Source organism: Salmo salar, chromosome 02, assembly GCF_965601325.2.
Source record: "Salmo salar chromosome 02, fSalSal1, whole genome shotgun sequence".
Lineage (NCBI taxonomy): Eukaryota > Metazoa > Chordata > Actinopteri > Salmoniformes > Salmonidae > Salmo > Salmo salar.
The window spans coordinates 5979693-5993592 of record NC_138292.1 but is presented as its reverse complement, the minus strand read 5'-3'; the positions used below and the strand labels follow the sequence as shown (position 1 = coordinate 5993592).

Here is a 13900-nt window from a genome sequence, read left to right as displayed (position 1 = left end):
GAATCTGAAATATTGTAAGGGCTGTCTTCAGGAAAGGACCAAAATGCAGCAGAGTTAGTATTCATCCTTCAATTTAATTGGAAAGAACACTATACAAAAACAAAAACAAGGAAACTGACAGCCAACAGTGCTGTCAGGTGCAACCACACTAAACAAGAAACAATTACCCACAAAACCCAAAGGAAAAACATACTCCTTATGTGTGACTCCCAATCAACCACAACCCTCTACAGCTGTGCTTGATTGGAAGTCACACGGCCAAAATCAATGAAACAATAAAAAACACACACTCCCTTCTGCCACGTCCTGACCCAACTACACCCTCTACTGGTCAGGACGTGACAAATATAAAATATATTTTGATTTGTTTAACACTTTTTTGGTTACTACATGATTCCATATGTGTTGTTTCATAGTTTTGATGTCTTCACTATTAATCTACAATGTAGAAAATAGTAAAAAATAAAGAAAAACCCTTGAATGAGTAGGTGTTCTAAAACTTTTGACCGGTAGGGTATCTCATAAATGACTTCAAGATTTACCTGCCATACGCAACTATCAACTTTCTCCTTGTCACAATGTATTGTAGCAATTCACAATAAATCACAGGTTTCCCAGACAGGCTCCTCTGCTGTTCAGGGGTACAAAGCTGAGTTACAACCGTAAGTCTGTCAGGTGAGAGAATTGCAATCATAATGGCCGCATCCCAAATGTTACCCTATTCCCTAAATAGTGCCCTACTTTTGACCACTACCTAATGGGCCCTGGTCAAAAGTAATGCACGACATAGGGAATAGGGTGCAATTTGAGATTCAAGCATAACATTTCCAGTGAAAAGTACATCTCAGCTCCCACAGTAACAAGGTGAGGCTAATCTGAAGTTAGACAGAGTTGATATTTGTGCGTCAGAAACAGAATCCATTTGGCCGGTCTGTGACGTGTGTAATACTCTTATACGGTCGTTTTAATGGCTTCTTGGAGTGAAACTATTTTCTCCAGTTCACTGGGTCTGGTTGTGTTTATATATGTCAGAGACTGTCAAAGCCTAGCTGCCTGCCTGCCTGTGTTGCACGGTTGGATCCAGGGTTCAGTTCCAAATGGCACCCTATGCCCTATATCGTGCACTACTTTTGACCAGAGCCCATTACACTATATAGGGAATAGGGTGCCATTTGGGACACTACCCAGGACTACTGTTGTGGGTTTAGAGACATACTTAACCCAACACACAGACAGCATATCAACCTCCTTCTCAGCTAAAGACAATTACAAGACCATTTTTCAAACCACCAATTGCCTGAACAAAAAATGTTTTGCCCGAACAACAAAAAGTTCAACAGTCTACCAACAACCACTGCATCCACAAGGCCTGGGATGCATCTGAAACAGTACCCTATTCCCTATATAGTGCAATGCTTTTGACCAGAGCCAATGAGGCTCTACATAGGGAACAGGGTGCTCATTTGGGACGAAGCCCATTAATCAAACAGTGTTTATTCACAGTCTGACCAGCGTCATGGGGACAGTATCTCTGCTGTGGATCTGTCTGTCTGTCTGTCTGTCTGTCTGAGAGTGTCTATGAATAGGGAGGGTAGTTTAAGGGATGAACCCCATGGCCTTGATGATGATATTCAGGACAGGGACGGAGGAGACGGTGAAGAGAGGAGAATAAGAAGTAGAGAGGAGAGATAGGAGAAGTGGAGAGGAGACACACACACACACTCTCTGTCCCGCGGGTCAGATGGGTCCTCTGATCAATTGTGTTATAATTCGAGTGCCAACATGATGTATTAGCCTATTTCATCCAGCGCGCTAGCTGTGTTTTTAATACGAACGGCAAGTGTCACTGACATCCCCTCCGTTCCTCCTCGCTCCTCTCTACTGCAATACGCAGCGGTTCATTTGTTTGCTTGCTTTTTCCATTTGAGATATCCCTGTTTTTCATCTCTGGATTTCTAACCGTGTGTGGACTGATGGGGTTTTCTATTACAGCAGATAGGCAGAGTGCATTTTGCATCCTCTTACAAAACAGCCTTCTCCACTTTATGGGACTGACAATAACTCACAGAGGAAAAAAACAGGAAACCGATGGAGTACAGTACGGTATCACTTCAGAGTGGTAGAAAACAATACCCTTCATTAGACTTCTTCAGTACGGTATCACTTCAGAGTGGTAGAAAACAATACCCTTCATTAGACTTCTTCAGTATGGTATCACTTCAGAGTGGTAGAAAACAATACCCTTCATTAGACTTCTTCAGTACGGTATCACTTCAGAGTGGTAGAAAACAATACCCTTCATTAGACTTCTTCAGTACGGTATCACTTCAGAGTGGTAGAAAACAATACCCTTCATTAGACTTCTTCAGTATGGTATCACTTCAGAGTGGTAGAAAACAATACCCTTCATTAGACTTCTTCACTACGGTATCACTTCAGAGTGGTAGAAAACAATACCCTTCATTAGACTTCTTCAGTATGGTATCACTTCAGAGTGGTAGAAAACAATACCCTTCATTAGACTTCTTCACTACGGTATCACTTCAGAGTGGTAGAAAACAATACCCTTCATTAGACTTCTTCAGTATGGTATCACTTCAGAGTGGTAGAAAACAATACCCTTCATTAGACTTCTTCAGTATGGTATCACTTCAGAGTGGTAGAAAACAATACCCTTCATTAGACTTCTTCAGTACGGTATCACTTCAGAGTGGTAGAAAACAATACCCTTCATTAGACTTCTTCACTACGGTATCACTTCAGAGTGGTAGAAAACAATACCCTTCATTAGACTTCTTCAGTATGGTATCACTTCAGAGTGGTAGAAAACAATACCCTTCATTAGACTTCTTCAGTACGGTATCACTTCAGAGTGGTAGAAAACAATACCCTTCATTAGACTTCTTCAGTACGGTATCACTTCAGAGTGGTAGAAAACAATACCCTTCATTAGACTTCTTCAGTATGGTATCACTTCAGAGTGGTAGAAAACAATACCCTTCATTAGACTTCTTCAGTATGGTATCACTTCAGAGTGGTAGAAAACAATACCCTTCATTAGACTTCTTCAGTACGGTATCACTTCAGAGTGGTAGAAAACAATACCCTTCATTAGACTTCTTCAGTACGGTATCACTTCAGAGTGGTAGAAAACAATACCCTTCATTAGACTTCTTCAGTATGGTATCACTTCAGAGTGGTAGAAAACAATACCCTTCATTAGACTTCTTCAGTACGGTATCACTTCAGAGTGGTAGAAAACAATACCCTTCATTAGACTTCTTCAGTATGGTATCACTTCAGAGTGGTAGAAAACAATACCCTTCATTAGACTTCTTCAGTACGGTATCACTTCAGAGTGGTAGAAAACAATACCCTTCATTAGTCTTCTTCAGTACGATATCACTTCAGAGTGGTAGAAAACAATACCCTTCATTAGACTTCTTCAGTACGGTATCCCTTCAAAGTGGTAGAAAACAATACCCTTCATTAGACTTCTTCAGTACGGTATCACTTCAGAGTGGTAGAAAACAATATGATTCATTAGACTTCTTCAGTACAGTATCACTTCAGAGTGGTAGAAAACAATATGCTTCATTAGACTTCTTCACTACGGTATCAATTCAGAGTGGTAGAAAACAATACCCTTCATTAGACTTCTTCAGTACGGTATCCCTTCAGAGTGGTAGAAAACAATATGCTTCATTAGACTTCTTGTCTTAGAGACTAAATACAGACAGTCCAATATGAGAATCCCATCCACTCATCAACGGTGGCGTAGTCTACACAGGTTTTATTTCAGCATCCATCTCTTAAATGATTCTGCTTCAGCTAGTTTTATAGGATAATACCTCAACTATGTGTGATGTAAACTAGCCATGCTTTACTGTAATGTATGCTGGTATTAAAAGTGGTTGTATCAGCAGAATCCATCTCAATGTATTCTAAACATTGCCACCTTGACACCAAATGTTCTAGAAGAGAAATGCATGAAGGAGAGAGTTCTGAATCAGCACATTTTTTACTCCCCCCCATTAGCCATTTAAAGAGGATATGGAATACTTTAGCTGTTACCATAACACCAATTGGACCCCACCTCCACCCCCACACTACAATACTTAAAGGTGCAATCTGCAATAGTTACTGCTGTTCAAAGGTCATTTTAAAAGTCCTTGCATCCATTTCTTACATCTCAGTATTTGAGAGGGGTTACTTATTGTACATTTATCCAGTCCCATCCCTAAGATTTATAGCAAAAGTGGCAGAGCTGCCATTAAAGTTGGCTGAGAACTGAATTACTGATTAACCCTATAAGTAAGGGCTGAGTTATACAATCTGCAGAAATCCCCAATAACCTTATTTCCTCAGACACATGTTATCAGAAAGAGAGAGAGAGAGAGAGAGAGAGAGAGAGAGAGAGAGACAGAGACAGAGAGAGAGAGACAGCGAGAGAGAGAGAGAGAGACAGCGAGAGAGAGATAGACACAGAGAGACAGAGACGGACACAGAGAGAGACACAGAGAGACAGAGACAGACACACACACACAGAGAGAGAGTAACTTTTGTGTGTAATGTGTAATGTTTACTGTTCATTTTTATTGTTTATTTCACTTTTGTTTATTGTCTATTTCACTTGCTTTGACAATGTTTCCATGTAAATAAAGCTATTTGAATTGAATTGAATCGAGACAGAGAGAGAGAAAGAGAGAGAGAGGAGAGATAGAGAGAAACAGAGAGAGAGAAACAGAGAGAGAGAAACAGAGAGAGAGAAACAGAGAGAGAGAAACAGAGATAGAGAAACAGAGAGAGAAACAGAGAGAGAAACAGAGAGAGAGAAACAGAGAGAGAAACAGAGAGAGAGAAACAGAGAGAGAGAAACAGAGAGAGAGAAACAGAGAGAGAGAAACAGAGAGAGAGAAACAGAGATAGAGAAACAGAGAGAGAAACAGAGAGAGAAACAGAGAGAGAGAAACAGAGAGAGAAACAGAGAGAGAGAAACAGAGAGAGAAACAGAGAGAGAAACAGAGAGAGAAACAGAGAGAGAGAAACAGAGAGAGAGAAACAGAGAGAGAAACAGAGAGAGAAACAGAGAGAGAAACAGAGAGAGAGAAACAGAGAGAGAAACAGAGAGAGAAACAGAGAGAGAAACAGAGAGAGAGAAACAGAGAGAGAAACAGAGAGAGAAACAGAGAGAGAAACAGAGAGAGAGAAACAGAGAGAGAGAAACAGAGAGAGAGAAACAGAGAGAGAAACAGAGAGAGAAACAGAGAGAGAGAAACAGAGAGAGAAACAGAGAGAGAGAACAGAGAGAGAGAAACAGAGAGAAACAGAGAGAGAAAGAAACAGAGAGAGAAACAGAGAGAGAGAAACAGAGAGAGAGAAACAGAGAGAGAGAGAAACAGAGAGAGAGAAACAGAGAGTGAAACAGAGAGTGAAACAGAGAGAGAGAAACAGAGAGAGAGAAACAGAGAGAGAGAAACAGAGAGAGTGAAACAGAGAGAGAAACAGAGAGAGAGAAACAGAGAGAGAGAAACAGAGAGAGAAACAGAGAGAGAGAAACAGAGAGAGAGAAACAGAGAGAGAAACAGAGAGAGAAACAGAGAGAGAGAAACAGAGAGAGAAAAACAGAGAGAGAGAAACAGAGAGAGAAACAGAGAGAGAGAAACAGAGAGAGAAACAGAGAGAGAGAAACAGAGAGAGGGAAACAGAGAGAGAGAAACAGAGAGAGAGAGAAACAGAGAGAGAGAAACAGAGAGAGAGAAACAGAGATAGAGAAACAGAGATAGAGAAACAGAGAGAGAGAAACAGAGAGAGAGAAACAGAGAGAGAGAAACAGAGATAGAAACAGAGATAGAGAAACAGAGAGAGAAACAGAGAGAGAGAAACAGAGAGAGAGAGAAACAGAGAGAGAGAGAAACAGAGAGAGAGAAACAGAGAGAGAGAGAAACAGAGAGAGAGAGAAACAGAGAGAGAGAAACAGAGAGAGAGAAACAGAGAGAGAGAGAAACAGAGAGAGAGAAACAGAGAGAGGGCTTAGTTTAAAAACTGTAATAACTACCCAGGACATTATTTCTGGGGTCAGCAATATTCAGAGTGGCAATTCTCTGTCCCAGTGGATTTAGATTGTGTAAATGAGTTTCAGATGGAGGGAAGGCAGGCAGATAAACACTAAGACCCCGGCTGCCTTGCCTTACCAGCCACAGCAGCAGACTGAGAAATGTGGTCCCTAATACCAGTTACCAAATCAAACACTACATAGACCCTGCCTCTGCCTCAGAAACACTGGGAGACTGAACAAAGCATTTTTATGCTAATAAACTAGAAACTAGAAGCTAGAAATTTAACCCACATAATACAGAAATAAAATCATAATGTCACAGACACTCAGGACAGCACATCATCCCCATCACCCTCAGATAGATATCACAGTTCAGTCTGTTACATTACTGTAGTCTGGATATAACATCACCCTCAGATAGATATCACAGTTCAGTCTGTTACATTACTGTAGTCTGGATATAACATCACCCTCAGATAGATATCACAGTTCAGTCTGTTACATTACTGTAGTCTGGATATAACATCACCCTCAGATAGATATCACAGTTCAGTCTGTTACATTACTGTAGTCTGGATATAACATCACCCTCAGATAGATATCACAGTTCAGTCTGTTACATTACTGTAGTCTGGATATAACATCACCCTCAGATAGATATCACAGTTCAGTCTGGTACATTACTGTAGTCTGGATATAACATCACCCTCAGATAGATATCACAGTTCAGTCTGTTACATTACTGTAGTCTGGATATAACATCACCCTCAGATAGATATCACAGTTCAGTCTGTTACATTACTGTAGTCTGGATATAACATCACCCTCAGATAGATATCACAGTTCAGTCTGTTACATTACTGTAGTCTGGATATAACATCACCCTCAGATAGATATCACAGTTCAGTCTGGTACATTACTGTAGTCTGGATATAACATCACCCTCAGATAGATATCACAGTTCAGTCTGTTACATTACTGTAGTCTGGATATAACATCACCCTCAGATAGATATCACAGTTCAGTCTGTTACATTACTGTAGTCTGGATATAACATCACCCTCAGATAGATATCACAGTTCAGTCTGTTACATTACTGTAGTCTGGATATAACATCACCCTCAGATAGATATCACAGTTCAGTCTGGTACATTACTGTAGTCTGGATATAACATCACCCTCAGATAGATATCACAGTTCAGTCTGTTACATTACTGTAGTCTGGATATAACATCACCCTCAGATAGATATCACAGTTCAGTCTGTTACATTACTGTAGTCTGGATATAACATCACCCTCAGATAGATATCACAGTTCAGTCTGTTACATTACTGTAGTCTGGATATAACATCACCCTCAGATAGATATCACAGTTCAGTCTGTTACATTACTGTAGTCTGGATATAACATCACCCTCAGATAGATATCACAGTTCAGTCTGTTACATTACTGTAGTCTGGATATAACATCACCCTCAGATAGATATCACAGTTCAGTCTGTTACATTACTGTAGTCTGGATATAACATCACCCTCAGATAGATATCACAGTTCAGTCTGTTACATTACTGTAGTCTGGATATAACATCACCCTCAGATAGATATCACAGTTCAGTCTGTTACATTACTGTAGTCTGGATATAACATCACCCTCAGATAGATATCACAGTTCAGTCTGTTACATTACTGTAGTCTGGATATAACATCACCCTCAGATAGATATCACAGTTCAGTCTGGTACATTACTGTAGTCTGGATATAACATCACCCTCAGATAGATATCACAGTTCAGTCTGTTACATTACTGTAGTCTGGATATAACATCACCCTCAGATAGATATCACAGTTCAGTCTGTTACATTACTGTAGTCTGGATATAACATCACCCTCAGATAGATATCACAGTTCAGTCTGGTACATTACTGTAGTCTGGATATAACATCACCCTCAGATAGATATCACAGTTCAGTCTGTTACATTACTGTAGTCTGGATATAACATCACCCTCAGATAGATATCACAGTTCAGTCTGTTACATTACTGTAGTCTGGATATAACATCACCCTCAGATAGATATCACAGTTCAGTCTGTTACATTACTGTAGTCTGGATATAACATCACCCTCAGATAGATATCACAGTTCAGTCTGTTACATTACTGTAGTCTGGATATAACATCACCCTCAGATAGATATCACAGTTCAGTCTGGTACATTACTGTAGTCTGGATATAACATCACCCTCAGATAGATATCACAGTTCAGTCTGTTACATTACTGTAGTCTGGATATAACATCACCCTCAGATAGATATCACAGTTCAGTCTGTTACATTACTGTAGTCTGGATATAACATCACCCTCAGATAGATATCACAGTTCAGTCTGTTACATTACTGTAGTCTGGATATAACATCACCCTCAGATAGATATCACAGTTCAGTCTGTTACATTACTGTAGTCTGGATATAACATCACCCTCAGATAGATATCACAGTTCAGTCTGTTACATTACTGTAGTCTGGATATAACATCACCCTCAGATAGATATCACAGTTCAGTCTGTTACATTACTGTAGTCTGGATATAACATCACCCTCAGATAGATATCACAGTTCAGTCTGTTACATTACTGTAGTCTGGATATAACATCACCCTCAGATAGATATCACAGTTCAGTCTGTTACATTACTGTAGTCTGGATATAACATCACCCTCAGATAGATATCACAGTTCAGTCTGGTACATTACTGTAGTCTGGATATAACATCACCCTCAGATAGATATCACAGTTCAGTCTGTTACATTACTGTAGTCTGGATATAACATCACCCTCAGATAGATATCACAGTTCAGTCTGTTACATTACTGTAGTCTGGATATAACATCACCCTCAGATAGATATCACAGTTCAGTCTGTTACATTACTGTAGTCTGGATATAACATCACCCTCAGATAGATATCACAGTTCAGTCTGTTACATTACTGTAGTCTGGATATAACATCACCCTCAGATAGATATCACAGTTCAGTCTGTTACTGTATCCAAGCTGACAGGAAGTAGCACCATTCAGAAACATATGTCCACTTTTCCTCCATAATGACAGGGGATCCTCTGTGTGAGACGGTGGCATAGGGATGACCATGTGAAGACACCTGGAGTGAAGTGAGGACAATCCAGCAGGACATGTCTGTTGCTGCACAATACACCTGTCATCCAGTCTGAGGGGAGACCGTGACCGCGTGTGTGTGTGTGTGTGTGTGTGTGTGTGTGTGTGTGTGTGTGTGTGTGTGTGTGTGTGTGTGTGTGTGTGTGTGTGTGTGTGTGTGTGTGTGTGTGTGTGTGTGTGTGTGTGTGTGTGTGTGCGCGTGTGTGTGTGTGTGTGTGTGTGTGTGAGGTGAGGATAAAGTCCTTGGGTTTACAGCATTATAACCATATATATATACTGCAGGGAGGCAGACAGCCTCTGAATACATTAACACTATAACCAGATATGTACTGTAGGGAGGCAGACAGCCTCTGAACACATTAACACTATAACCAGATATGTACTGTAGGGAGGCAGACAGCCTCTGAACACATTAACACTATAACCAGATATGTACTGTAGGGAGGCAGACAGCCTCTGAACACCAGAAATGTACTGCAGGGAGGTAGACAGCCTCTGAACACATTAACACTATAACCAGATATGTACTGTAGGGAGGCAGACAGCCTCTGAACACATTAACACTATAACCAGATATGTACTGTAGGGAGGCAGACAGCCTCTGAACACATTAACACTATAACCGGATATGTACTGTAGGGAGGCAGACAGCCTCTGAACACATTAACACTATAACCAGATATGTACTGTAGATATGTACTGATACAGTTGAAGTCGGAAGTTTACATACACTTAGGTTGGAGTCATTAAAACTCGTTTTTCAACCACTACACAAATTTCTTGTTAACAAACTATAGTTTTGGCAAGTCGGTTAGGACATCTACTTTGTGCATGACACAGGTCATTTTTCAACAATTGTTTACAGACACATTATGTCACTTATAATTCACTGTATCACAATTCCAGTGGGTCAGAAGTTTACATACACTAAGTTGACTGTGCCTTTAAACAGCTTGGAAAATTCCAGAAAATGATGTCATGGCTTTAGAAGCTTCTGATAGGCTAATTGACGTCATTTGAGTCAATTGGAGGTGTACCTGTGGATGTATTTCAAGGCCTACCTTCAAACTCAGTGCCTCTTTGCTTGACATCATGGGAAAATCAAAAGAAATCAGCCAAGACCTCAGAAAAACAATTGTAGACCTCCAATTGGGAGCAATTTCCAAATGCCTTAAGGTACCACGTTCATCTGTACAAACAATAGTACGCAAGTATAAACACCATGGGACCACACAGCTGTCATACCGCTCAGGAAGGAGACGCATTCTGTCTCCTGGAGATTAATGTACTTTGCTGCGAAAAGTGCAAATCAATCCCAGAACAACAGCAAAGGACCTTGTGAAGATGCTGGAGGAAACTGCTACAAAAGTATCTATATCCACAGTAAAACGAGTCCTATATAGACATAACCTGAAAGGCCGCTCAGCAAGGAAGAAGCCACTGCTCCAAAACCGCCATAAAAAAGCCAGACTACGATTTGCAACTGCACACAGGGACAAAGATCGTACTTTTTGGAGAAATGTCCTCTGGTCTGATGAAACAAAAATAGAACTGTTTGGCCATAATGACCATCGTTATGTTTGGAGGAAAAAAGGGGGAGGCTTGCAAGCCGAAAAACACCATCCCAACCATGAAGCACGGGGGTGGCAGCATCATGTTGTGGGGGTGCTTTGCTGCTGGGGGGACTGGTGCACTTCACAAAATAGATGACATCATGAGGAACGAAAATTATGTGGATATATTGAAGCATCTCAAGACATCTGTCAGGAAGTTAAAGCTTGGCAAATGGGTCTTCCAAATGGACAATGACCCCAAGCATACTTCCAAAGTTGTGGCAAAATGGCTTAAGGACAACAAAGTCAAGGTATTGGAGTGGTCATCACAAAGCCCTGACCTCAATCCTATAGAATATTTGTGGGCAGAACTGAAAAAGCGTGTGCGAGCAAGGAGGCCTACAAACCTGACTCAGTTTCACCAGCTTTGTCAGGAGGAATGGGCCAATATTCACCCAACTTATTGTGGGAAGCTTGTAGAAGGCTACCCGAAACATTTGACCCAAGTTAAACAATTTAAAGGCAATGCTACCAAATACTAATTGAGTGTATGTAAACTTCTGACCCACTAGGAATGTGATGAAAGAAATAAAATCAGAAATAAATCATTCTCTCTACTATTATTCTGACATTTCACATTCTTAAAATAAAGTGGTGATCTAACTGACCTAAGACAGGGAATTTTTACTAGGATTAAATATCAGCAATTGTGAAAAACTGAGTTTAAATGTATTTGGCTAAGGTGTATGTAAACTTCCGACTTCAACTGTAGGTATTTAATTGACCTGTCAAAGGTGTTCGACACTGTTGCTCATTCTGTTTTACTGAAGAAGTTATCAAGAATAGGCCTGGGATATACAGCCTGTTTATGATTTCAGAATTATCTGAGCAGCAGAACTCAGGCCATCTTAACAGATTGGGTTAAATCTGAATTATTTTAGCAACAGAACTCAGGCCATCTTAACAGATTGGGTTAAATCTGAATTATTTTAGCAACAGAACTCAGGCCATCTTAACAGATGGGGTTAAATCTGAATTATTTTAGCAACAGAACTCAGGCCATCTTAACAGATGGGGTTAAATCTGAATTATTTTAGTGACAGAACTCTGGCCATCTTAACAGATGGGGTTAAATCTGAATTTCTTGAGATTCAAAAAGGTGTTCTTCAGGGTTTGATTTTAGGTCCATTATTGTTCACCTATATTAATGACATAGGAAACACTGTTAATACTTGTAACATTCATCTCTATGCAGATGACACAGTTTTGTATTCCTGTGCCGCCTCAGGGCAGAACGCCATTCATGAACTTTAGCACGACTTTGATTCAATTCAGAAATCCCTTACAGATCTTAAATTAGTGTTAAATTCAAGTAAGAACAAGCTCATGCTGTTCTGTAGGTCATGAAATGTTGACCCTGAGGACCTGCATATTTGCGCTACAAATGGAGCCCAAATTGAACTTGTTTCTCAATATAAGTACCTGGGTGTCTGGATTGATGACAAGTTGTCCTTCGTAACGCATTTAGAAAATCTGACTAAGCAGCTAAGATCCAAGATTGTTTTTTTTAATCAAAATAAATCAATAAATCATGAAAATAGGAGAAAAATTCTCCCTGTAATGGATTCTGGTGATATTGTTTACATGCATGCGGCAACCTCTGTTTTGAAACCCTTGGACGCCGTCTACCATTCAGCAATACATTTTATCACAGGGGACCATTTTAGGACTCATCATTGTAGTCTGTATGAAATGTGGGATGGACCTCTCTGTCTGTAAGAAGAGAGCTACATTCTCTTTGATTTATTTACAAAGCAATCTGACAGAAACTCCCTTCATATGTAACTTCATTCATTAAATTAAGAATCCTCAGTTACCAAACCTGTTCTCAGGAATGGATAACACCAGTCTCCATAGATTTGGGAAAATCTGCGTTTAGTGTTTTTGCTACTCATTTGTGGAACAATCTGCAGAGTTCACCACAGTTAGATGTGCTGGTGCCACTCAGACAGTTTCCATTACTAACTGAGGACCTTGAATGTGATTGTTTTTATTAAATAGGTTTATTTTGTTATTGTGTGCTGAATTCTACTGTTTTATACACGTGTATGTTTTATTAGGGTCATGGTCAGGGTCAGGGGCAGGGTCAGGATTAGGATTAGGATTAGGGTCATGGTCAGGGTCAGAGTCAGGATTAGGATTAGGGTCAGGATTAGGATTAGGGTCAGGGTTAGGATTAGGGTCAGGGTCAGGGTTAGGATTAGGGTCAGGGTCAGGGTCAGGATTAGGATTAGGGTCAGGGTTAGGATTAGGGTCAGGGTCAGGGTCAGGATTAGGGTCAGGGTTAGGATTAGGGTCAGGGTTAGGATTAGGGTCAGGGTCAGGGTCAGGGTCAGGGTTAGGATTAGGGTCAGGGTTAGGATTAGGGTCAGGGTCAGGGTTAGGATTAGGGTCAGGGTCAGGGTTACATTAAGACTCAGAACAACCAGGCACACAATGCCTATGAGAAGAGAGTCTGATGGACGGCCTCTCACACTCTCTTTGACTACTGCGACAGAGGGTGTCTGTGTGTGTGTGCTCTCTCTTTGACTGTTGCGACAAAGGGTGTGTGTGTGTGTGTGTGTGTGTGTGTGTGTGTGTGTGTGTGTGTGTGTGTGTGTGTGTGTGTGTGTGTGTGTGTGTGTGTGTGTGTGTGTGTGTGTGTGTGTGTGCGTGCTCTCTCTTTGACTACTGTGATGGAGGGGGGGTTGGGTTGTTTCTCCATTCATTCTCTGGGATCATTTTCTGACAAGTCTTCTAATAAATTCTCTATTTGAGTAGTCGGCATGCAACATCTTTATTATACAGATGGAGGGCCTGAAGTTTGAGGGTACGTCCCAAATGGCACCCTAGTCCCTATATAGTGCACTACTTTAGACCAGAGGCCATGGATGATCTAGGGGAAGAACTAGGCTGCTGACCTTGTGGAAACTGCCATAGAACATCTTCTTGATGTCAGGCCCGTCAAAAGTGACTGTCTGGAAGTCTCCCGTGTAGTCGTAGTTGAAGAACGTCAGAGTCTTCCCACCATCTGACAGAGACAAAAACAGAGACAGGCAAACAGAGAGAGAATTAGGGACA

The 13900-nt window shown here is 40.7% G+C and overlaps 1 protein-coding gene across 4 annotated transcripts in view; it reads right to left on the bottom strand.

Moving 5' to 3' along the window:
- LOC106573090 (collagen alpha-1(XIV) chain) overlaps nucleotides 1–13900 on the bottom strand; it is a 258521-nt gene that overhangs the window by 90753 nt on the left and 153868 nt on the right. For all 4 annotated transcript variants that reach the window (XM_082959258.1, XM_082959260.1, XM_082959256.1 and 1 more), the window contains exon 33: nucleotides 13741–13850. In XM_082959258.1, the coding sequence (XP_082815384.1) occupies nucleotides 13741–13850 (110 nt within the window). The remainder of the gene's footprint in view (nucleotides 1–13740; nucleotides 13851–13900) is intronic.